Source organism: Physeter macrocephalus, chromosome 19 (assembly GCF_002837175.3).
Source record: "Physeter macrocephalus isolate SW-GA chromosome 19, ASM283717v5, whole genome shotgun sequence".
In the NCBI taxonomy this organism is placed as follows: domain Eukaryota; kingdom Metazoa; phylum Chordata; class Mammalia; order Artiodactyla; family Physeteridae; genus Physeter; species Physeter macrocephalus.
The window spans coordinates 45,984,664-46,010,672 of record NC_041232.1 but is presented as its reverse complement, the minus strand read 5'-3'; the positions used below and the strand labels follow the sequence as shown (position 1 = coordinate 46,010,672).

Sequence of the window (26,009 nt, the reverse complement as noted above, 5' to 3'; positions counted from 1 at the left end):
GGAAACGCAGCTGAATCAAGGGCATCCAGGAAGATTTTTCAGAGGAGGTGATGTCTAAGAATGATAATTACTAATGGAGAAATTGAAGGTTGAATATTTGCCTTGCCGTGATGTTTAGAGAACAGAGATGATATACGCAAAAAAACTAAAAGAATAATTGGCACTGGAAGCATTCAACAAATGGTTTCCATTATTATTATTAGCATTATTATTATATAAATTTTAACTTGAAGAAATGAAGTTAAGGGCTTTTTAGAAACAGACCTTGTGTTTGCAAAGCAAGGAGATCATGTGAGAATGCTATATGTTTGTGGAATTGCAAGCACTTTGGTATGTCCAGAGTTATAAGAGTTATAAGAGTGCAAATATATGAAGCTAGTGAGACGGGCAATGCCTAGATGAAGAAATGCCTTGTGTGTCATGCTATGGAACCCCATCCTGAAGAAACTTGCAAACATCATTAATAGCATTTATTAAGTCCTCATTATGTTGACTGGTATATAAACACTAGAGCAGCATTTCTACCTTCTAAGAACCTAAGTTAGGCAAATAATTTTATCTTTTACTGTGTGTAAGCATTTCAGTCATGGGCCAAGCTAAGCAGTATTACTGAATTTTATGCTTAACCCCAAGTTAAATCTTAAGTGTGGAATCTGAGCATATTGTATTTAGATAACATAAAAGTATTTATTAAATCTTAAATAAATATTTAAAAATATCTGAAATTAATAATTTAGAAGCTGAATATAATTTTTATTATCTAATATTTTTAAAATATGTGGTTTTCAAATTTTTGAGATAAGGAGATAATGAAAAATCTTGTATGGTGAAACATTAATTAACTTCATTTTAGATTTGTAGACCCTTCTGGGTCTGGACATGAAACTGTCTTTGGGTGGAAAGCCTCAAAATTGCTGAAACCTGTGTCACCAGCCTAGAGAAAAAAATAAACCAAAGAATTATAAATGTACTGTTCGTATGCCTCGATTCCCATTTGTTCTAGTGACACTTCAGCATTCATCAAGACACACAAATGGTTCTTAGAGTCCCCAAGCTTTTGTTCACTCAAGATATGCAGATGTTGATATATACTCTTGATTGACATGTGGCATCTAACAATTTATTTTTCACACTGTGGGGACATCTCTAATATTTTTGATGCCATGGAAGGGGATATGGTGCTCACATTTACCAAAGACTCACTGATGGTACCTATGAAAGATGTCAAAATACACATTTTGCTTTTCACTGCTGTCTGCAGGAATTACACTCTTTCTTTCCTTTAGTGTAAAATCCTCTGGCACCACCTTCAGCCCACCTTCAGCATCGCTGAATTGGCTGGGATGGTCTAAGTTGTTGACCCCATTGCTTCTGAAATCTCAGTTTCCCATGAAAATCATCATTGAAGATTATGGCATGCATTATGGAATCTGAACGAAAAGTCAGTTTTAGTGATAGCATGCTGTACCCACGATTGCCCATCCTCTCTGACTTGTTCTTACTTATTTTTACCCATACTTGTGCCTCCTCACACTTTTTGTTTGGTTGAATTTTCTCCCAGAAATAACATAATATCCTAGTAGGCCCACTGAAGAATCCTTGTCAGCCATCTCAAATACCTTCTGGTACCAAACAAACAAACAAACCAAAAATAACCCCATTTATTAGTAGAAGAGTTCCAGAAGTTCCAGGAAAAAAAAAGAAAAGAAGGGATGATATGAAAATTCAAATACAGTACTCAATTTTCCAAATCTTGGACAAACAGAAGATTTTTATAGGAAAATAAGTATAAAAGATTAGCAATTCATTGTTCTTGAAATCTGTAAGAACAGAGAAAGAATTAGAAAGCACATGGGGAAAACTGGAGGAAAACAGGAGCAACGGGAGCAGTTGAGGCTGTGAAATCCATTGGGTGAGCAGCACCAGCTAGAAGCAGTGCGAGACTTGGGGAAAAACAACCTTCAGTAAGTCAGTCACCCAGTCAGTAAATCAGTCTGTCAACATAAGCACCAACAGTTATGAAGGGCTCATGTAAAAATCGATACAAAATCAAATCTCCAATCTGGAATTGGACTGGCCAGCCTTGGGGAGTTGTGCTGGTATTAAACATTGACTCCTTTTTCTTAAACATCAGAACAATATATATTCTTGCCTGCCTTTAGTGTACATGTTTGATAACCCGTGACCACATGCTGGCATCTTAAAAGACATGCCTTTCAGTTGTGCATGTATGTGTGTGGGAGGGGAGACAAGTTTGTGCAGGGTAGAGAGGGAGGGAGAGGAAGGGCGGGGAGAGAGAATAGATAGTTATAACCCATCTTTTAGAAAACCTCATCAGATGTAAGAGAAGCGAACACAAACCTAAGTTGTTACTTATATTGATAAGAGATTACCATTTGCTTTTAACTGTTCACATGGCCAAAAGTATTTGTGTTTCTAAGTTTCAAGGATTTGAAAATCCTAGTACTTAAAATATTCCTGAATTTTTTTTTCAGGATAAACGCTCAATAACTTTTAAAGAAATAGAGACCACTAAAAGTAAAACAATTATTTATCATGCAAAAATAAATCAATTGAATAAAGACTTAGAAGAAAAACAAAAGGAAAAGAATGTTTTGGACCACACACTTGACTGTTTAAAGTAAGTACTTAAAATTTATCAAAATATTAAATGCTTAATATATCATTTATAAAAGAGATGTGATCAAATTTCCATGTTTAAAATTTATTATTCAAATGATCCATATTTTCTATCATGATTTGATGTGAAATATACATGTGATATTTGATAATTTTGGTTTAAAAACATAATCATAAATTGCTGTCATTTTTCATTGCTCCTCTGGGTTTATTCTTATTATAATAACTGCTAATGTTTCTCCTTTTCCAAGCATACGAACTTTTATTCATTACGAAATTCATAACCTCTCCCACTAATTTCAGCATTTTTCACTTATATGACATGGTTAATAATATATATTTTTTCACCCAACCTTTTTTGGTAACAGTTTTGAGGTAAGAGTTTAGAAATTCTATAAAACCTCATGTAATTTATTCACATTAATTGTCTTCAAAAGCCTCTTATACAGTCCCCTCATTAGTCTGGGGCATACCTGACAAAGGCCTTTCACTTTGAGAATGATCATGCTTTAAGACTCTTACTGTATCCATAGACCCCCACTTAGAACTTACATACTCTTCCTTTACTCTTCTTTGTTCTTATTGAGTATTTCCTATTTTATAATACATTGAGAACAGGATTTGGAGGACTACTGGAGGAATATGCATTGGTCACATTTAGGAGTGATGGTCTGATTTAAATATAGAAGGCTAATACAGCATTAGCAAAATCATAACACTTGAGGGATAAAGTGTCAGAAAAATAGTTATGCACAATCTAATACCATGTATCTTAATGGAGTCAAGTCAACTCAACAAGGATTTGTTTAGCTATTACAACAGGATTTTATTTTTTATTTAAGTTTATTACAAAACTTACTTTCAAAATGATCATACAGCTTTACCTGAAAATTATTAAATCATATATAGAATATCAGGTAAGATATTACCTGATATTACTTTGAAAGATATGTATCCATATTGTTTAATATCTGTAAGAATATTTGGGGGCTCAAAGGGATAAGCCTGAAATTCTATAATTTACACTAAACTTATATTTTGTTCAGGAGCTGATGAATTTTTTTTTCCAGCATTCTTACCATTTCAATTCTTACATTTTCTTCCATCCTGTGCCTAGATTATATTGCTTTTCAGGCAAGAACATTCACCGTGTCCCAGTGAATCAATTCCATCCCTAAACTTGACCAAACTCTGCCTTTGCCCTGGAAGAGGAGAAAAAGAATAGCTGACACTGTGTGTCATTTACAAATCTATTAATTAACAGTGATGATGGACAGTGTCAAGTAAGATTTAAAGCTAACATTGATTGACTTCCTAGTGTGCCAGGCATTTTGTGGGCAATCTAAGCACCTGTCTCATCCAGTTCTCACAGTTCTTAAATCCTGTCATAACATTCCCACATGAATGACAGAGAAACAGAGGCTCAGGGAAATTAAATGATTAAGATTGCACTGCTAGTTAGTGGTAGAGCTACTCCAGCTTAGGTTTGTCCTGTTGCAAAGTGTGTGCTCTTTTGACTGTGCATATTGACTCCCTAAACTAGGACTGGAACGGAAGATTACTGAAGATTAACTGTAGTAGAAATAATCTACTGATACTTTCACCTAGTGTCAATGTTGATATTAGTGAATTCTTACATAGGACATCTCATAAGAATTATGGATGTTGTTAGTATGAGTGATGAAGTGGAAAAAACAGAGGCAAGACAGATGAAAGGGAAGGACTTTATTCCATTTAAAAGGAGAGGCACCCACCTAAAAAATGTGACTAGAGTCATGTTTTCAAATATCCTGATAACAGCCATAGTAGAGAGAGAGGAAAAAAATGAGTACTTTGTGTTGAGCTGCTGAATCAAATAGAGGTAGTCAGAACTGGATTTGAATTCTGGTTCTGTCATTTACTAATTAGCTTACACAAGCTAATAATACCGAAGTTTAGCTTTTTCATCTGTTAGATTGCTGAAATAATTATTCTTTCATAGGGTGGTTGTTGTATTAAATGAGATATTATATTAAAAGCACTTTAACATTTTAGCCCCTCAAAAATTTTAGTCCTGCTGCCTTTATAACTAACTGTGCAAATGATTCAATTTTCCGTACCAGTAGAGTTGAAAACGAATGTGGGTGACATAAGACTGTGCTGAGCTCTTGCAGCCCTGCTTATTCTAGATTCTGGGTTACTGATCAAGTCTGGCAGTTATTTCTAAAGCGTATTTATTTTTGCAGTATTGTTTTAACCACTTTTTGATGCTTTTCCTACTAGTATAGTTCCTAATATAACTACTGATTTCACTATAAAAATAATTTTACCTCTGTGTCAGGATGTACTTAGTTGCCAGTGACAAAATACACAAGGGCACGTATACACACACGAGGGCACACACACACACACACACACACACACACTCAAACACCAGCTTAAACAATAGTGAAACGTATTATCTTATGTAACAGGAGGCCTCTAGGTAGGGTAGGCTGCAGGGTTTGTTGATTCAGCAGCTCAGTACATGGTACTCATTTTTTGTTTCTTTCTCTCCACTATGGCTGTTGTCAGCAAATTTGAAAACAGGACTCCTTGTTCACATTTAGTGAATTGAGCCCCTTCTACATGGAATTTGGCTCTTGCCTTTCATCTTATTGCACTGTCTTAATATATATGTTTAGTGGTGAATAATTAGCCTCTTGCTGGTTGGCTTAATCTAATCAGAATGTACCCTTGGAGTTATATGCTGCATGGAGGGGGAGTTCTGGAATGACAACAAAACAGAGGCACACTGGGTAGGCAGCCAAGAGAATCTGCTAATTCTCCAGAGATTGTCTTCCACCTGGATCATTTAGATGTAGCTCATGGAGACAGGCCTATGAAAAGGACTAGGGAATTTTTGCATAGCCATTCAGTTCTAAGATTTTTCAATATTGGGTATTTTAAAATGTGTCATAAATGCACATTAGAAAATTAAATGTGAATTGATTAATGGCAAATGCAATTCTTTCTTTGGTCATAGGGACCAGTTTATAGCCATGAGAGAGAAAAAGGAACATGCACAAGCTGTGTTTGATCATCTCATAAATGAGAAAAAAGCCTGTGAAGAGAGAATCTATGAGGAAGAACAGAGATATAGAACACTCTTTACCATGAGGCAAAGAAATCTATCAAATATTAAGGTGAGTATTATTTTTGGACTGTTTTAGAATGAAGGAAATATAGTGATAGTCAAATTAACAGCTAGTTTGAGGCACTCATTTTTCATACTGAAGTAGCAAAGATGTTTAGATTTTTTAAATAAATATGTTAGCATAATAAACATGCAACTTTTCATTTTTTATTTTATTTCCTATAAGTAATTATATTCATACAGCATATGAATGCTGTATGCATTCTTTTCAGTGCATTTTATGTGCACTCTCATTTTGTCACTGTACTTTTATTTCAAAGTCTACTGATGGCAGGTTATTCAGAGCCATTTTTATGTTTTTAACAGGAAATGTGAAAATAGTTAATTTCGTTTCTGAATAAACATAATTTGAATGTTTACCAGACACTTCTTTTTAAAAAATGAGGATATTTTATACTTGCATATGTTTTAATTGAACAGTAACTAGTCAGAAACAAGGAGATCATATGGTAAAATGTGCCTTTTTAGATCTGAAGTTTTTTTAAGTTTTATAAAGCTATACATGTTAAATTTTTTGATATATGACTAAATGATATACATTTAGCTAAGTGATTCACATCCAATTTTACATTTCATAAAAGTTTTTGTTACATTTAATTGACATAATAAGTACCATGGCTTTTTAAAATATATTTATAAATATTACTATTACTTGCGATGCAACAGAAATTACTTCTCAAAAATAACCCCTAGGAATGATGGAAACAAATTAGCAAGAAAGTTATAGGAAGTATAAAATTAATTCAAAATACTGAAGAATGTTGTTTTGATATGAAATTAAAAATTCTAAACAGTATGGCATAGAAAACAAACTTATAGTTACCAAAGGGGAAAGAGGGGGAGATAAATTAAGAGTTTGAGAGTAACATATACACACTACTATATATAACATAGATAACCAACAAGGACCTACTGTGTAGCACAGGGAACTATACTCAATATTTTGTAATAACCTGTAAGGAAAAAGAATCTGAAAAATTATATATATATATATACACATAGATATATATACATATATCTGAATCACTTTGCTATACAGATGAAACTAACACAACATTGTAAATCAACTATACTTCAATAAAAAAATTAAAATAAAGTAAAATTAATAAAAAAATAACTCTACTGCATTTTATTAAAACTATTTCCTGCAAAACTTTAAAAATTATGTGTATTATCATAATATACTTTTATCAGATATTTTTGATCCTGATACTTATATATTCAATTATGATATGTATTCCATAAATTCAATTCCTTTTTTTCCTTTTAACATTTCAAAAACATTGCTAGTACATTTTCAAAAAGATTATTTGGAACAAATATACATCGAATACACATGTATGTGAGTGAATGAACATACCATCTCTAATGCTATTGCTGTGATCCCTCCTATAAGAAAATTATTAATAAAAGAACAATACTTTTATTAATAATAGTGCCAAGTAACATTTTTCCCTTTTAAATGTGGCTTTTACATAGAAAAAGGTATGTTGGGTTTTTGTGTTTTTTGTCTTAAAAATATGAAAATAACTGGTGCCATCTAGTGGCAACAAATATTGCCTCCTCTTGGAGGAGTTCCTGGAGGTTTGATGGACTGGAGAAGCTTAAAGTCAAATGCAGCTCTCAAAACAAGAAGCTTTAAGTTACTTACTGAGTTAAACATCATTCCCCACCTCATATTTTATCACAGCAGTGGAATTATTTGTTTGAATTCTACCACATTTTCCAGTTGTACTGGTGCTAAGGACACAGTGGGATTTCAGGAATCATTTACTGAGTGGCATTTCAGCACTTTAATGGAACCATAATAATTAGTGAAATGACAAAATATGGTCATCAGGAGAGAGATGAAGGAAAAAAATCCTGTATAACTAGCCTCTCAGTAATTGAGAGTTGTATTTCTTTTCATCCCGAAGCTGTCTCTGCTTTCCCATCCCAGAGTGTACCTACACCCAGCCATTCGAACATATCACATAGTCTCCGGTTTTTTTCTTAGCACCAATCTCTATCTGAACTTGCTTTGTTCATTCGTTTTTACTTCTTTGCTGTCTGACTAATCCTGCTATAATAATGTATTCTTTATGAGGACAGGAAATTTTCTGACACATTCCTCTCTGTATCCTAAAAGCTCAGAACTATGCCTGGCACAAGGGAGGGTCTCAAAAAAATTCACTGAATGACTGACTGAATGATGAAATGGATGAATGTATGCTTTTTTGGGTGTAATTTTTCTGTCCACATGCATGATAGTGGCTAAAAGCAGTAGCATTTCAGAGATTCTTTCCATACCGCAGCAGACTGATACTTTAGCAAATATTCATGCTGTATGCAGAAGCTGAATCTCTCTCTCTCTGTCTGTCTCTCTCATCCTCTGTCCTTGATAATACATAAGAAATTTTCCGTCTATTCTCTTCCGTCTAGGTGAAAATGGTTAAATTGTCTGTTGCTTTCCTACAATTAAGGATTCTGCTAAATATCTCAATAATGCTTTTCAAATAACCTTTTAATTTATATGAAATTGTCTTGGATAGGTCTTTGTTGTGCATTCACCTTATATGATCAGCAGAGTAGAGATCGAACATGAAAAGTTTAGAGATTGATATAGCTCATCATTAGTGACACTATCTATGATTATGATCAGTTCTTGATGTGAAAGAGTGCAAAGACAATGAAATTCCTCATGGAAAACCTATTCTCATCCCTGTTTAGAAATTGGATGAGATAAAAAATTGTAAATATGTATATAATGTAAAGCATTCCCAGAAAGAAACAAGCATTATTAGGCATCATTATAAATGTGATGTTATTAATCTGGGTTGTCCCTGCTGGACAAAAGAATTGATCACAATTATGGATCATCTAAAGAAATTGCTTATTAAAAAACTTTATAAAAGCCACAATGGAATTAATTGAGGATGTGCGAAAACACACCATAGAATTAGAAATATGAACAGCTAATAAAATACTTTAAGAAAAATATACATAAACATCAGCGAGCAGACAGTGTGGTGTTAAATTCAGTCTTTTTCAGTAAGCAATTCCATATGAGATATCTTTAAATGATAGATTTCTTGAATGTCATTCAGTTTTTACTAACTTCCTGTAATTTGCAAATGCAAATTGCTTAAGATTAAAATTTCTGTATTGCATGTTCATTAGAGTACTATGGCTCTAGCTGCTAATCTCCCTCTTTGCTTCTGGGAAGGTCCAAACAAAACTGGAGTTTAAAGCATTTTAATCTAACATGAGCCATCCTCAGAAGTCCGACTCGCCTTTTCTACATCAGTGCCTTTCTCTAGTGTTCTTTCGGTAGTCTTACTCTCCTCCCTATAACTTAGGGTATGATATGAGAGGGGTACAGTGAACTACTGATACAGTGAATCTGTGGCAGACACAAGAAATTTCCAGATTGAGTTCTAACAGAGACAGTCTCCCAATACTTTGTATTGTTTATTAGTTTTTATTTTGCTTCATATTTCCCACTCTCAGGAAATACCTCTTCCCTTGTCTATTGCTATTTCAAGTTTGGCTATTGAATCATTTATTGACTCTTTCATGTGATAAATTCTTAGCTTAATATAGAGGCAGTGATTCACTAATTTATTGGACAGCCAGATACAGAAATAGTAAAAGTCAGAAACAAATTTAATCTGAGGTCATTTTAAAGATTACACAACTTAAAAAATTATTCTTCTATTGGCCACTCATCATTTCTTCATTCACGTGACTAGTTTATGAGTACTGCTGTTTTGGGGGCACTTAATATTGGATGACCAAAACCCTACCCTCAATTTTAAAATGTAATCAGCAGGAAAATGGAAGATGTGAAAAACAGACTTGAATATAGTGACAACATTCAAATTACAAACAATAAATTGTGTTCCTGGCTCACTGACTTGCTATATTAGGTATTATTATAAATAAAAAACATGTATTCTTTGTTCTTAATAGTGGGAAATGAATGCATTTTCATTGGAAACGTTTAAAAGACTGACCAATGAATCTCCTAGGCAAGAATAGTTTGCCTTGATGGTTTTCTTACCACCAGAAGATTTTCATATAGCATGAAATTTTTAAAACTTAAGAATGTATTTTGCATAATTAATAACTCTTTTAAAAATAATTCTGATAGGATTAAACATTAATTAATCACATGCAGTAACATTCATTAGGTTCATCGTATTGCTTTTTTAAAGCAACTTGTTCAAATCTATCTACAGCTCTTTGAGGAATGAACATTTTGATTTGAGGACTGGTAGCAAAACAGTACTAATTTTGTCTCTGGGACCCTTCAAGTTTTTGCACAAACATACCCAGTCCTGCAATGATCATAAGGAGTTAGAAATCAAGAGAGGGTAACACTAGGGCTTCCCTGGTGGCGCAGTGGTTGCGCGTCCGCCTGCCGATGCAGGGGAACCGGGTTCGCGCCCCGGTCTGGGAAGATCCCACGTGCCGCGGAGCGGCTGGGCCCGTGAGCGATGGCCGCTGGGCCTGCGCGTCCGGAGCCTGTGCCCCGCAACGGGAGAGGCCACAGAGGGAGGCCCGCATACCACAAAAAAAAAAAAAAAAAAAAAAAAAGAGAGAGGGTAACACTAGAATATAAACGAAAAATGTAGCATGGATATGAGTCATTCCCAAATAAAAATTTAATATATTTTGAATGTTTGCTTAGAGCATGATTCATTAAACAAGGAAGAAACTTCCCTTCTTTCTGCATCTCTCTCTAACATCATGTTACGTCTTACAGATATGTTCATGAATTACTGCTAATACTATGGGTTAAAGCACTATATATAAAGTTTAAATAGAATTTTTATTGTTTGAACTGGCAATCAACTACATTTTCAGCTTTTTTTCCCCAACTATCTAGAGGCATCTATTACAACTACTTGGTTATAATCCATTTCAGTTTTTCTGTATATTGGTATTTTTTTCTACATAGTTGTGATAATACTCTATGATCACACTTTGGAATTATGATTTTTCCAAGTAACATTAATTTCCTAGTGGGTCTGCCACTTTTGAAATGCCTTCTCCTACTGCAGAGTAATATCATAAATATGTGATTTTCTCTTTTGATCAATTAATTATGTTTCCAAGTATCAAATTTCATTGTTAAGTATACCTTAATTGATAATGCTTTATTAAAATTGTAATGCGTTACTAGATTCAATTTCCAATCATTTAATGCTGAACATCGATTGGTCTACAGTTCTTCTGTTTTGTACTTCATTCAAGATATTGGTATCAGAAATTTCTTGGAGTTTTAAAAATGAAATAATAAGCTTTTGTTCTTTTTTTCTATGCTAAATAGCATGAGGCATTTCAGTTCCTTGAAAGTTTGAGAAATTCTCCCATGATACTATCAAGATATGTGAAAAGTCAGAGATTTTACCTTGCTTACAAGCTAACAAGTTAGCTGCCACTGCTTTACAAGAGCTGACAGAAGACTTGAAACTCCTGGGTGAGAGACAGAGGACTATTACTCAGTACACATGGCTGTGTGAGCTTCATGTTTGTAGGTTCCCCTTGGCTCCAAGTCTCATGGGAGTAAAGTGAGTGTGGTCCAGGCAGATGCTTCATACATAGGGGGTTTTTATCACAGCTAATGAACCTGGAATGTAGAAAACCCCCAATTTTATAAGTGAGCTTCTAGCAAACTTGCTCAGCCTTTGCCCCAGAGGAAGGCATTACATTGTCTATGCAGTAAATTTTGAAAAGATAGTTCGGATAAAAGCTGTCACAGAAGTGTATAAACGTCATGGTGAATTGCCTCCCAAAAGATATTATCTGAGCTTGGTTCTTTTGTGAAGAAAAACATTTCAAAATTTATTCTATATCTTCTTTGGTTTTTACATAATTAATATTTTCTAGTTTTTGTGTCAGTATTTTAAATTTATTTTTTCTAGAAAAGGTCATTTTAATGAGATTTTCAAATTTATCATTAAGTTGTATGAAATAGGAATAGCTTCATCTTTTCTGCTTCTGTGGTTATAATTTTCTCATGTATTAGCCTCTTATTTTTCCTTTTCCTTGATTAGTCTTAATTTTTTGCCTTCTGGTTGTTTTTTCCACAAACTCCAAATTTTCATTTATTTATAAAGATAAATTATTTTTGTTTTTAATTCATTAATTTCAGCTTTTTTCTTTATCATTCCATTTGATTGATTTTCATAATTTTATTTTCTATTCTATTTCTTTTTTTTAGCAACTTGAGTTGAATACTTTTTTGTTTTTCACTCATAATATTCATGTATTCTCTGAGTGCAATTTTAATATGTAGCAGTCTCATTTAATGTTTTTACTTGCACATTGACTTCGTCACAAATTAGGGAATTTAACTTCCTTGAGACTTTTTGAGGGGGGAAAAGGGGCAATAAATAAATAAATTAATTAAATAATTATTAAAAAAATTTTTTATTTCCACAGGTTGGAAGCAGAGGGTAGTGGGTATTGTTTAAATTTATGTTAAGGAGTGATGCCAGCAAGATAGTGTAATAGGAATTTTCTACTGTCTTTCCCCAAAGAAACCACTTTTGACAGTCACTAATGGGCAAGAGTACCTTTGTAGAAGTCCAGAGTCCACGGGAGCATTTCTGGCACAACATCGAGCAAAAAATTCTGAGATAGGGTGAATTGGACAGGGTAAAGGAAGAGTTTCATTTTGCCTACGTCACTTCTCCCCCAAGGTGGCATAGCTCAGTGCCGAAGGAGACCCCTTTGGCCTGCAACTTCTGAGATTGCTCTCACTGGGGGAAAGTGAGGGCATATTAGTGAGTGCTTAGCTTCCCCAGTGTGCTTAACTTCTTGGCTGTAGGATGCAGCCAAGAGGCCCACTTCTTTCTCACCCCATCCAGAATACTGATGTGAGCAGCATGACTGAGGGGCAGGGAGAGACAGGTACACAATAGGCAATGCTTGTAACACATCACAGGGACGTGTATCCAACTATATAGATTCCATCATGGATCCTGCCCATTAGACCTGGGGATGCTTTACCAGTGGACACTTCCTACTGGTCCATGGGCATACCTAATGCTCTGAGCACCTCACTCACAGACACTTCCCCCATGGGCAGTAAATGTGAACTTTTGCAGATGGATATTGAGCATGCACAGAAAGCCAGCCCAACTCCTTGGGATTGAGAGAAAGCACACAAACTTGAGTATTTAGCATTGCCCTAGGAAAAGCAAATAGGAAGCTGTCAGCACTCAGCTGGCTTTGCAGACTTAAAAGAAAGCATACAATCTTAAGAATTCCAGTACTCACTGCATACACATGAAGTGGGCTCAGGGCTGAGCATGCAAACAGGAGACCCTAGTCCATGCCTTTCAGATGCACTCAAAGAAGGTAAAAGAATTCCACCCCAAGAGGAAATAAGAAGTGTGGAGCAGATATATCCATAGAAAAGGTCTGAGAAGATCACGGCATCCTTTGCTGGGCTAACAAATGAAGTTATCTCTCTCCCTAAGCAAGTCAGTAAAGACTAGAAGAGGTGACTATTTTTTCAAATGTAAATAGAACAACAAAAGCCTTCAAGGAACGTAAAAAATTAAGGAAACATGACACTAGTAAAGGAACACAATAATTTTCCAGTAACCTACCCCAAAGAAATGGAGATTTACAATTTGCCTAATACAGAATTTAATACAGTTTTTTGAGGAGGGTCAGTGAGCTACAAGAAAGCACAGAAGGACAGTCCAATGAAATCAGGCAAATAATACACAAATGAAACAAGAAGTTTAACAGAGAGATAGCAATTGTAAAAAAAAAAAAAAAGATAATCTGAAACTGAAGAATACAGTGAGTGAAATGAAAAATAAAAAATGCAGCAGAGAGTATCAGCAGCAGACTTGATTAAGCAAAAGAAAGAATCTGTGAAGTAGAAGACAGGTCATTTGAAATTATTCAGTCAGAGAAGAACAAAGAAAAAGAATGACAGAATAAAGAAAGCTTATGTGAATTACGAGGTACCATCAAGAGAAGCAATCTATGCATTATTGGAGTCCATCAGGAAAGGGAGAAAGGGGCAGAAAGTTTATTAAAAGAAAGGATAAAGAACAAGACCCAATTATATGCTGTCTACAAGAGATTCATTTCACATTTGAACACACACAGACTGAATGGGAAGAGAATTTAAAAAAATATATTCCATGCAAATGTAAACCAAAGAGAGAGCAGGGGTAGCTCTACTTGTATAAGACCAAGTAGACTTTAAGTAAAAACGTAACAAGAGTTTTACTTACCTGTAAACAGGTCATTACATAATAATAAAGGGGGCAATTCATCAAAAGGATATAACAATTATAAATATATATATGCATCTAATATCAAAGCACCTAAATACATTGAGCAAATATACTAACAGACATAAAGGGAGAAATAGACAACAGTACAATGATAGTAGGGGACTTTAATACCTCACTTTCAACAATAGATAAATTATTTAGACAGAAAATCAATAATGAAACTTTAGACTTGAACTACACTTTAGGCCAAAACAGACACGTATAGAACATTACATCAAACAGCAACAGATGACACAGTCTTCTTAACCAAACATGGCACATGCTCTGGAGTAGATCATAAATTAGGTCATAAAACAAGTCATAACAAATTTTAAAAGGCTGAAATTATACCAAGTATCTTTTCCAAACACAGTTGTGTGAAGCAGGAAATTAACAAGAGGAAACTAGAAAATTCACAAGTATGTAGAACTTAACATACTCCAAACCAAAGTCAAAGAATAAATCAAATGGGAAATAAAAAATATCTTGAAACAAAAGTGGAAACATAATATACCAAATTTATGGGATGCAGCAAAAGCAGTTTTAAGAGGGAAGTTTATAGTAATAAATGTCTACAAGGTAAAAGAAAGATCTTTCAACCAGCCTAACTTCATACTTCAAGGAACCAGAAAAAGAAGAACAAACTGAACCCAAAATTAGCAGAAGGAAGAAAATAACAGACATAATAGCAGAAGTAAATGAAATAGAGGCTGGAAAACAATAGAAAACATCAATGACACTAAAAACTGGTTTTTTTGAAAAGATAAACAAGAGTTTAGTTAGACTAAGAAAAAATAAATTAAAAATAAAAGGAACCATTACAACTGATACCACAGAAATACAAAGAATTATAAGAGATTACTATGAAATATTATGTGTCAACAAATTGGATAACCTTGAAGAATGAATACATTTCTAGAAATATATAACCTACCAAGACTGAATTGTGAAGAAATAGGAAATCTGAACAGATCAGTTACTAGTAAGGAGATTGAATTAATAATCAAAACCTCCCCAACAAAGAAAACCCCAGGACCTTTACTGGTGAGTCTAACCAAACATTTAAGAATTAATACCAATGCTTCTCAAACTTTTCCAAAAACATTGAAGAAGAGGGAACACTTCCAAACTCATTTTATGAAGCCAGCATTACCCTGATACCAAAGCCAGGCAAGGACACTACAAGAAAAAAACCTACAGGCCAATATCCTTAGTAAACACATGTGCAAAAATCCTCAAAAAAATGCTAGCAAACCCAATTTAACAGCACATTAAAAGGACCAAACACATAACCAAGTCATATTTATCCCTGGGATGCAAGGTTAGTTTAACATACACAAATCAATAAATGAATAAATGCAATACAACACATTAACAGAATGAAAGGTAAATATTATATAATAATCTCAACAGATATAGAAAAAGCATTTGACAAAATTCAACATCCATTCATAATTTTAAAAAAGCAGTTAGGTGTAGAAGGAATGTACCTCAACATAGTAAAGGCTGACAAGCCCACAGCTAACATCATTCTTCATCATCGAAAGCTTTCAGCTTTTCCTCTAAGGTCAAGAAGAAGGCAAGGATGTTCACATCACTTCTGTTCAACACAGTACTGAAAGTCCTAGCCAGAGCAATTAGGAAGGGAAAAGAAAAATCATCCAAACAGGAAAGGAAGAAATAAAATAGTCTCTGATAGCCACATAGAAAAGAATGAAACTGGATCCCTATTTCACACCACTCAAAAAAATTAACTTGAAATGAATTAAAGTCCTAAATATGAGACTTGAAGCTATAAAACTCTTGGAAAATAAACATAGGAAAAAAATCTCCTTGACACTGGTCTTGGGAACAACTTTTTTGCCTATAATACCATAAGCATATGAAACACATGCAAAAATTAAAAAGTAGGACTGCATCAAACTAAAAAGCTTCTGCACAGCAAAAGAAATAATCAATACATTGAAAAGGCAGTCTACCAAATGGGAGAAAATATTTGCAAACCATATATCTGATAAGGGGTTAATACCCAAAATATAAGTAACTCATACAACTCAGTAACAAAATAGCAGAAATAATCCAGTTAACAATGGGTGGAGGCTGAGGCAAGATTAAAGGGACCAGAGAAGCTCATCAAGATGAGGAGATCAACCACCAGAGAGGAGATTAAAGGAGTGCAGGCCCCCCACACACGCCCTAATCTTGTCAGAGACCCCACCCTTGAGCGATTGTTAGAAAACCCTCATCAGATCCTCTGGGGGTGGGACACACAGTTTTTCAAGGCAGGAGCCCGCTGTGTTCCCCTTTGCCTGGCACAGTAATACAGCAGTCCTTTTCTACTTCACACCCCCTCAAAATGGTGGAGGACCTGAAAAGACATTTTTCCAAAGACATACAAATGGCCAGTAGATAAATGAAAAGATAAAAGTATTCAACATCACTAATCAGGGCAATGCAAATCAAAACCACACTGGGATATCACCTCACATCTGTCAGAATGGCTTTTATCAAAAATGCAAGAGATAAGTTTTGGCCAGGTTGTAGAAAAAAGGGAACCTTTGTACACTGTTGGTGGGAGTCTAAATTGGCATAGCCATTATTGGAAACAGCATGGAGATTCCTCAGAAAGTTAAAAGTAGAAATATACAGAAATCCCACTTCTCTGTATATATTAGAAGGAAACAAAATTAGTATTTTGAAGAGATATCCGCACTCCCATGTTCATGGTAGCATTATTATTTCCTCAACAGTAGCCAAGTTGAGGAAACAGCCTAAGTGTCTGTTAATGGATGAATGGATAAAGAAAATGTGAGAAGTAAATGAGAAAGAGGGAAATCCTGCCATTTGCAACAAGGTAGATAAGCTTAGAGGACACTCTGCTAAGTGAAATAAGCCAGACAAAGATAAATACTGTATGATCTTACTATTTGTGGGATTTTAAAAAATAGAAAAGTTGAACTCATAGGAACAGAGTACAGTAGAATGATGGTTAGCAGAGGTAAGCAGGTGGGTGAAATGGGGGAGATGCTGGTCAAAGGATACAAGCCTTCAGTTATAAGATCAATAAGTTCTGAGGATCTAATGTATAGAATGGTGACTATAATTAACACTCTACTGTATACTTGGAATTTATTGAGACAGTAGATCTTAAGAATTTTTATCATACACACACACAAAAAGATAGCTATGAGGTAATTGATGTATTAGTTAACCTGATTGTAGTAATCGTTTCACAAAATACATATATCAAATCATAACATTGTACATTTTAAGTGTATATAGTTTTATCAATTATACTTCAGTAAAGCCAGAGAAAAATAAATTTCTGTTAAATAGTTTTTGTTTAATTTGTATGGGGTTATCAAATATGATCAATGCGGCTTTTGCTCCATAGATAATGTGTGAGCAAATAAATTAATGAAATTTTCAGTTCAACCTAATTATACTTTTCATGACATGAAAGTTCCTATATTTCAGTCTACTTGAATGTTGCAGTCTATTGGTAGTATGTTGAAATTTTCTACATGAATTAATTTGTGGGTTTTACTTTATATATTTGTATATATAGCAGGTCAAAGGATACAAGCCTTCAATTATAAGATCAGTAAGTTCTGAGGATCTAATGTATAGAATAGCTGTTAAATGATCAGTTTGGTCATACTATTTTTTTATATAATCATAATTCTCTCCTGTGTATTGTTCTAAAGTTAATATTATCAATCCCTGCTCTTCTTGTTAGACTAATCTAATTTTGCGTTTTATTATCAACTATTGTGGCTTATTTTTTAGATGTGCATTTGCAACCTTTATAGAGCAATATTTAGGATGATTTTGCTTTTTCAATCTATTCAGATTCAGTAATTTAATTAATTTATTTGATAGTTTTATTGATTCTTGCTTCTGTCATCTTGCTTAATGCTTTCCATGTTGACACTACTTTTCTACTTTTGTCATTATTACTTTTTTGATATATTGATGGTTGTGGTTTGATTTTATTGCTTTTAATAATATAATGTGGAGACATTCTACTTTTAATTATATTACGGTTTCAAATTTCCATCTAAATGCGTTCTTATATGACTAATGAAGGTAAACAATGAGAGATAAAGCTGAGAATGTAGGTGTGGGATATATCACGAAGACCCAGTTGAAAAGTTTACACTTAATTTGTAAAGCAGTGAGAGAGGTGAAGAATTTTCATGGAGTGCAGTGTGCTCAGAGATAGGCTGTAGCAAGACCAATTCGACAGCATTTTGTAGGATGACATGACATGAAATGAAATGAAAGCACAAGTTGCAGATATTAGTTACCAAAAAAGTGCATTTGTCATCAGAGGGAAGTGATGAGAGATTGATAGAACCGGAAGACTGATGTCAAAATGGGTGTGATATGCAAATAAAAGAACCAGAATTTACAGGAGGTGGTACGATATTGGTTGACTTGAAAAAAATATGGTAACATTTATGGTAAAAAGAACTTTTGATGATTGGCTTGCTGAGAAGATGATTTGCTTTGGACAAGTAGAGACTATGTAAGTGGAAACTGGGGAAGGAGTTGAAATGGAGAAGATTGGTGAGTCAGCTCCCATGTTGATAGTTAAAGACATGGGAGCTTCTGAAAACTTTGAAGAGAAGTGTTAGAGGGTATCTGAAGATAGAACCTGGGTGAGCAGGTTGTTTCCTTCTTTCTCATTGCTGTCTGTGGCTCTGCAGGCCAACTAGAGCCCACTCCTCAGAAGTTTGTATCCCATGCTCACAGAGCCTGTCTTCCAGCCCAAAGACACTAGCCTCAGTCAAGAGGTCTGAATTTCATCTCCACAGGGATCAACAGTGCCAAACACTGCCAAAGTGTTGAGTCACACATTCTTAATTTGGCCATTAGGAGAGCATCAGTGGTAGAAAGAGTGGTATCAGTAGACTGATAAAGCCAGAAGATTAAATATAAAGGTGAAAGTAACCAGAATACTGAAAGAAATTAGAGAAGTCCGCTTTAGAATACTCTTTCAAGAGCTTTGGTAATAAAGGAACTTATGTATTTCTATTTATTTGTTGGCAAATTTCAGATCCCAGGTAAGTTTTCCAGCAAAGGGGAAAGAGACAAGATTGAGGGAGAGATTGTATTACATGTCATATAATGCATTTTTGCTTAAATATTTGGTTCCCATTCCAATTTGTGATGAATTTGAGGAAGAGAATGATGCCTCACTCATGTGAGTACTTCCAGAGTCCATCACAATATCTAGGACAGAATAAGAATTCAGTATTTGCTGAATTGAAGTCCAAATGAAGTGATGTGACTCCTAAAAGAATCAGTGAAAGAGTGAGATTTGTATTTCAATTTACTTTGGCAAGAACAGAGAATATTGCTATTCATTCATTCATTCATTCATCCATCCATTTATTTATTCATTTTCAAGTCATGTCTTGAGAGTCAGAATCTGGGTGAGATTCTGAACATGGTAAATATAGAGTAACACCTGCTCTCATTTAGCTTCACTGAGCAGTGGTGAAGAAACAGGTACAAGTAAGTTAAAATAAGGTGCAACAACTGCTTTTCTTGAATTAAGCACAGAATTCTCTGGAACCCACGAAGAAGACCTTGAAGGAAATCTGAGAAAGCTTGCTATGATAATAGCAGAACTAAGTCTTGGAGGGTGGGAGCAAGTTAGTCAAGGAAAGAACACTTGAAGTAGTGAAAACAATAGGAGGAAAGGCATATCAATGTCAAAAATGAGCAGACATTTAGGGAATTTGAGGTAGTGTATTATGTTTGGTAAATAATTGATCAAAGAATAACAAAGCTACCATAGCAGCTGAGGAAAATCCCACTAAAATTAGCAGAGATTTCTACTGGTCTGTTGTGGCACATCATTATGGGGCTAATGGGCCACGGGTGGACTGAGACATTGATTCCCATCAGCAGTTAGAGTTGGGAAGGGCCTGAGGTGGCTGAGACTGGGCTCTGAAGACTCTGTCATCAAAGAGCCTTGTCCCTTTACCCCAGTGTGGTGAGGTGAATATTGCTTTTTCTTTGTATTCCATGACATATATCAATAGTTGGCAATCATTGATCACATGTAATCAGTTGGAGAGGAATGAAGGATTTGGATACAGTGGTACCAACTAAGAATTCATTGGTGAAGTGATATGGTTCTAGCAAGATGAAAAGGTGAATTTCAGATTTTTTTTAGGTTAATATAGACAGAACTTGATGGTTATTTGGCCAGATAGTGAGAAAAATTATCCAAATATATATCAAGTTTTTGACTAACAACAGAATGGTTAGTGGTACCAACATCTTTAAAAAAATATGTACAGTATGGACTGAAGAATAGGTTTGAAATTGGATTCAATCAAGTTTGAGATACATTTGGAGGAGTTACTTGGAGTCCAGTGCCCAAGTGCATGTAAGAATCTGGAACCGAAGGAACAAGAGTTTCATTGGCGTATTACTGTGAAAACTATAAGCATATATATCACATCAGAAACTTCAGGAAATCATTAATAATACAGGGATGATTGAGAAGAAAATAAATCTTGAATCTTGGGTTGGGTGATTTTGGATATGGAAAAGGTAGCAAGAATACAGGAAGCAAAAGGCTCAGAGACTGTAGTCAGAAAAGAAAGTATCAGAGTTTAAAACTCCAGCCATGGTACCATTCTACATGATGCAAAGTCAGAAGGGTGTCCATGGGTATGAATTGTTAATGGGACATGGAATTGAAGTTAACTAAATTTGGGTAAGTCTATAAACTCTAAGATTAAAATGTTGGATAGGTCATCCAGATAGATATCAATGTAAAACAGAATGATGGGAGAACAAGGGATAGACAGAAGAGAAGGTTGAGTCCCATGGGCCGGAGTCTTCTCTTAGTGTGAGAAAATGACCAGCAAATCATTAAATGACAGTGAAATAGGGTTAGAGAAGGTAGAGGATTATATTCTTTACTCAATATAAAATTGAAAACAAGGAGTATTTTCACATAAGCATGGAGGAATAACGGTGTGGAAGTAATAATGGAGAGTTAGAATTATTCTAAATGCAACTAGACCCTCTAGTATATGGGGCCCTGAGAAATTAACATTCTTTCATTCAGACCCAGATTTAGTTAATCTGAACACTTGTTTCCAGAATTGTGTAATGAGAATGAAATGTGATAGGAACTTGTGTGACAATGAATAGTACTTCCAAAGTTCACATTGGAAACGTTTAGACTGGAATAATGGTTTAGTTCAGTAGTCGGTAAATATGGAGTTCCTACTACATAAAATACACTATTCTAGAGTCTGAGGATTATTCAAGTAAAGCACAGATCTTAACTCTGAGAAGCATACCAGCCTCATAAAGGAGAGAGAATCACGGCAGCATTTTAATAGGTTTTGTTAACCAGAGGCAGAATCAAAGGAAGAGTGTCTTAATATACAATTTCTAAATATTGGCAACTTTCCTCTACTTATCAAAAAATGTTTCAAAAACAGAAAGTGAATTACTGAGAACACCAAGACTTTATATGGTTTTGCTTCACCTATACCATTAATGAAGGCATCAATAAAATTACATTGTATTTTATGTTATTATAAATACATACTTATATATCAGAATCTGTAATCAAAAATTTTAAAAAGATATCACTTATAAAATAGCTAAGCAGTGCTGAATAGCATAACACATTATTACTTTTATTTTGGTTATACATATAATTAAAAGAACCTCCAATTGTCCTGTCCATCTTCTTTTAAATTTTATGGATTTTAGTTGAGTTGTTACCTTCAGGAAGTTCACCTCATCCTGCTTTCAGAAAAAAATAAATGAATTTAGTGTTGCATAAATGAGATATCTACAGTATTATAATGGTCATAAGCATAGATCTTATCCTAAAGTGCTCCAGCACAGCCAGGAAACTGTTTTCATTTACTAAGAGTAGATTGCTTTGGGTTGTATAGTCACTGTTTGCAGATGACATGATACTATACATAGAAAATCTTAAAAATGCCACCAGAAAACTACTAGAACTAACCAATGAATTTGGTAAGGTTGCAGGATACAAAATTAATGCACAGAAATCTCTTACATTCCTATACACTTACAACAAAAGATCAGAAAGAGAAATTAAAGAAGCAATCTCATTTAACATCACAGCAAAAACATTAAAATACCTAGGAATAAACCTACCTAAGGAGGCTAAAGACCTGTACTCAGAAAACTATAAAACACTGATGAAAGAAATCAACGATGGCATAAACAGAAGGAGAGGTATACCATGCTCCTGGATTGGAAGAATCGATACTGTGAAAATGACTATACTACCCAGAAAAGGTTTTATTTTTCAAATTTCCTCCTTGCAGTTGGGGAACTTAAACTTAGAGACATTAAACCAAACTTTCCCATAGTCCCTCAGCTTTTAAGTTGCACATCTGGGATTAAAATGGGTGCCCTTTCTGGTACCCCTCCCCAAGTATGTTGAAAGCCCTCAGTAAATAGTAAAGCAGTTAGGATATCATTACTGCTTGTCACCAGTCCTGGTGGCCTTACAGTGGCCATTGTTTTTTGGGTACTAGGATCAGTCAAGGGAAATGAAAGCACAATTGGGTTTACAGTAACTTGATAATTAATTGTCCTTCTGAAGTTAAAAAGTAGACAGAATACTAACAATGTATCAAGGCTTTCTAAAATGTCCATTAGTAAATGAGGCTTATGGTCACCAGGAACTCTTTACTCAGACATACAGAACAAGAGTCTCTCCCAATTTCAGCTCATTCTTGTTGCAACACCATACCCACCATCTGTGTGATGGGAGACAGGCAGGTTGTGTATATTGGGGAGGGGATATTATGAGGAGTGATGAGGTAAGTAAACGTAGTACCATAGTTGGCACTTCTAATGTTTGTATGCTTGGCTTTTGACATCTTGGCATGTGGTGGCATTTACCTTTAATACCAGGAGTTAGGAAAAACCTGCACAGTCAGAGGGCACAGTCCCCACAGACTGCCCTCTCTTCATCCATCAGCCACAAATTTGAGGGTCCTCAGGACCACTCTTACTTCAAACCAGCTGGCTACAAATTCAGGGGGTCCCCACAACCACCAACAGGTTCAGTGATTTGCTAGAAAGCTCACGGAACTCAGGAAAGCTCTTGTCTTAGTTCCTCCATGCTGCTATAACAAAATGCCACAGACTGAGTAGCTTTATAAAGAACAGAAATTTATTTCTCACAGTTCTGGAGGTTGGAAGTCCAAGGTCAAGGTGAGACCTCTCTTCCGAGTCCCAGACTTCTCGTTTTTAACTTCAGCTGGTAGGAGGGGACTCGGGGTCTCCCTGGAGCCTCTTTTTAGAAGGCACTAATCCCATTCCTGAGGATCTCACCCTCATAACTTAAGCTCCTCCCAAATGCCCCACATGGCCCACCAAGCAAATAGTTTTCTCCACCTGATCAAGCTAACACTTTGAATTCAAAACCTTTCCTTAGTGCAATCATATGAATAGATTTGGCCCAATCCAACCTTATTTTCTTCCATTCTGATCAAACACCTTTAGAATACATTCACATATATATATAATTCATATATATAATGTACGTATATATGAATATATATTATATATACATATTCCCCAGACTTTTGTTTATACAAATTGGTAAAATCTTGCAGTTCTTTTGATGTATGTGGTGCATACTCACAGGTCACAAGGTCACACTTTGTTTCTGACCCCTGAGTCATCCCAGAACTTGCATCTGGTTGTAAGTCTAGAAGCAATGAGGTGTGTTGGTGGTGGGACTTAGGACGTCAACATTCCTGTGAAAGGTGTGGATATTAAGAGAGGTCATTGGGTTCTTCATACGAGAGGAGAGTAACTTTCTTCTGTTGACAGGGGAGGCTGCTAGTGAAGATAAACTGGATGTGGAGCAGTGGAGAGTAATGACAAGCTGTGTCTGCCCATCGCTGTCTGTTCCCATCACTGTATCTGGCTGCAATAAATAGCCTTCTAAAAGTTACAGCCAGGGCTTCACCTCCACCTTCTCAAATTTGTCACCCATTCTTCTTTTGGTCACTTCTAACATGAAGTTATGCAGGGAAAGGGGTTCTGGGGAACAGTTTCCCATTTAACAAAGTTGAAAATAACATAGTCCAGCAGAAGTTTCAAATATTCAGCTCTGAGCAATTTTTCTCCTTCATAGATGAAGTAGATTCACTTTCCCTCTTGAGAGTTTGTAAAAAGAAAAACATAATCTCAAAAACCCAAAGTGAAGCTAAGCAAGGAAACTCAGGGAGAGGTTTTCTACTGATGAAGCAACATATGGACCAGTAGACTTTAATCTCCACTGTTATGTTTCTGTTTTATTTTTTAAGCAGAATTAGAACATTGCCATTAAAAAATAAAATCTTCAACAATGTTTCAGTCACTACACAGGTGAGAAAATACTTTCTCAGATTGCTAACACACATGCTGTGGTCAGTGTGTTTATCTACATCTGGACTACCAACAGAAGAGGTGGTCTAGGATTGGCTGTCACCATATATGACAACTAGGTTGAAATTAAGAGAAATTAAGTGAGTGAAAGTAAGTTTCCATTTAGGATTAAACAGCCCGCCAAAAATGTATGTCTACTCTTTCACTTTGTCTAAAGCAACTCTTTGGATTGAAAATGAAGATAATTTCTTATTAGACAGATATGGTGATATGTAATTCTAAACATTTTGAATGACAAACCAAGTTTTATTGTGTACATATGAACGTGAGAGTACTAAGCAGTTGGAAACGGACCTTATCAACTACAACAGATGTATTTAACTTGAACTTAATATAGTGCTTGGCATATATTAGGCAATAAATTCTTATTAGAGGCCTGACTGAATAGATAAAAGATGGAATCATTGTGGAAGGTCAAAGATGAACGCTATAAACCTGGATTTTGTTGTTGTTATTGTTATTATTTTTGTTGTTGGCTAGTGGTAATGGCTTTATTATTTTAGACTCTACTTACTTTCTCTGTCCAGGGATAGTTATTCTGGTGAACCATCAGGGCAGGAAAATAAAGTTGGGAACTACTGATCCATAGATATTTTAAGATGATAATTTCTATAATTTCTTCCTTAAAATTCACAATATAAAGCCCTCTCACTTCTCTCTCTTCTTCTTGAGGGTATTTAAGATTTCCTTAAATTAAGTGGTTACCAATTTAGAGCTTATCCTTGTTCTAAATGTATCTTAACTTCTCTTTGTTGGAAAAATTTATAATGAGTCTTTCCTGTATTTGTTTACTGTGATCTCCCTTTGTGACAACTTTCCACTTTTGGCTTTATTATAATTTTCAAAAGTTTTTTTTGTTTGTTTTCTTTTTTTAAAATTTCTAAAGGAGGTGATTTATTTCCCCACAGACTGTGGTTCTGTGGTTTAATACTATAGCTAATATAAACCAGATAGTAGAAGAGATAACATATCCTGGAGTATAATATTTGGGGATGCTTTTTTTTAATGTTTGCAAAGATTCAAAGATTGCTTGAATTGTACTCACAATGTACTCTTATCCCTTTCACCCTTATCTCTTTTCTCCATTCCCTCATTTGTCATGGAAGGTTCTTTACTTATTTGTTCTTTTAAGCAAGACTTTTCCTGTCACACTCCTTACTCTGGAAGAGATTGGGGTTTTCTCTGCTCAGTCATCCTTGCAAATTTCCTTTTGTATTTCCCACTCTCCCCTTCCCTGCAGTAATTGTGATGGAGGATGAGCACATCACTTTTTCTCAGCCCCCTCTCAAATGATTTCTTCAAGCTGCAGTGCACCTTTCTAGCAAGGAGGGGGCTAGGGAGTCACACATCCTGCATATTTAACCCAGGAGATTTGGTGGGTATCTTTACAAGGTTGCTGTTGTCTTACTTCAGGGAGTAAAGACTGTGTCCAGCTCTCT

The 26,009-nt window shown here is 35.1% G+C and overlaps 1 protein-coding gene across 1 annotated transcript in view; it reads left to right on the top strand.

Annotated features, from left to right (window-relative positions):
- Positions 1–26,009, top strand: part of CCDC178 (coiled-coil domain containing 178) — a 379,522-nt gene that overhangs the window by 128,117 nt on the left and 225,396 nt on the right. The window contains exons 16-17 of the mRNA XM_024120576.1: positions 2,496–2,641; positions 5,645–5,804. Coding sequence (XP_023976344.1) covers positions 2,496–2,641; positions 5,645–5,804 — 306 coding nt within the window. The remainder of the gene's footprint in view (positions 1–2,495; positions 2,642–5,644; positions 5,805–26,009) is intronic.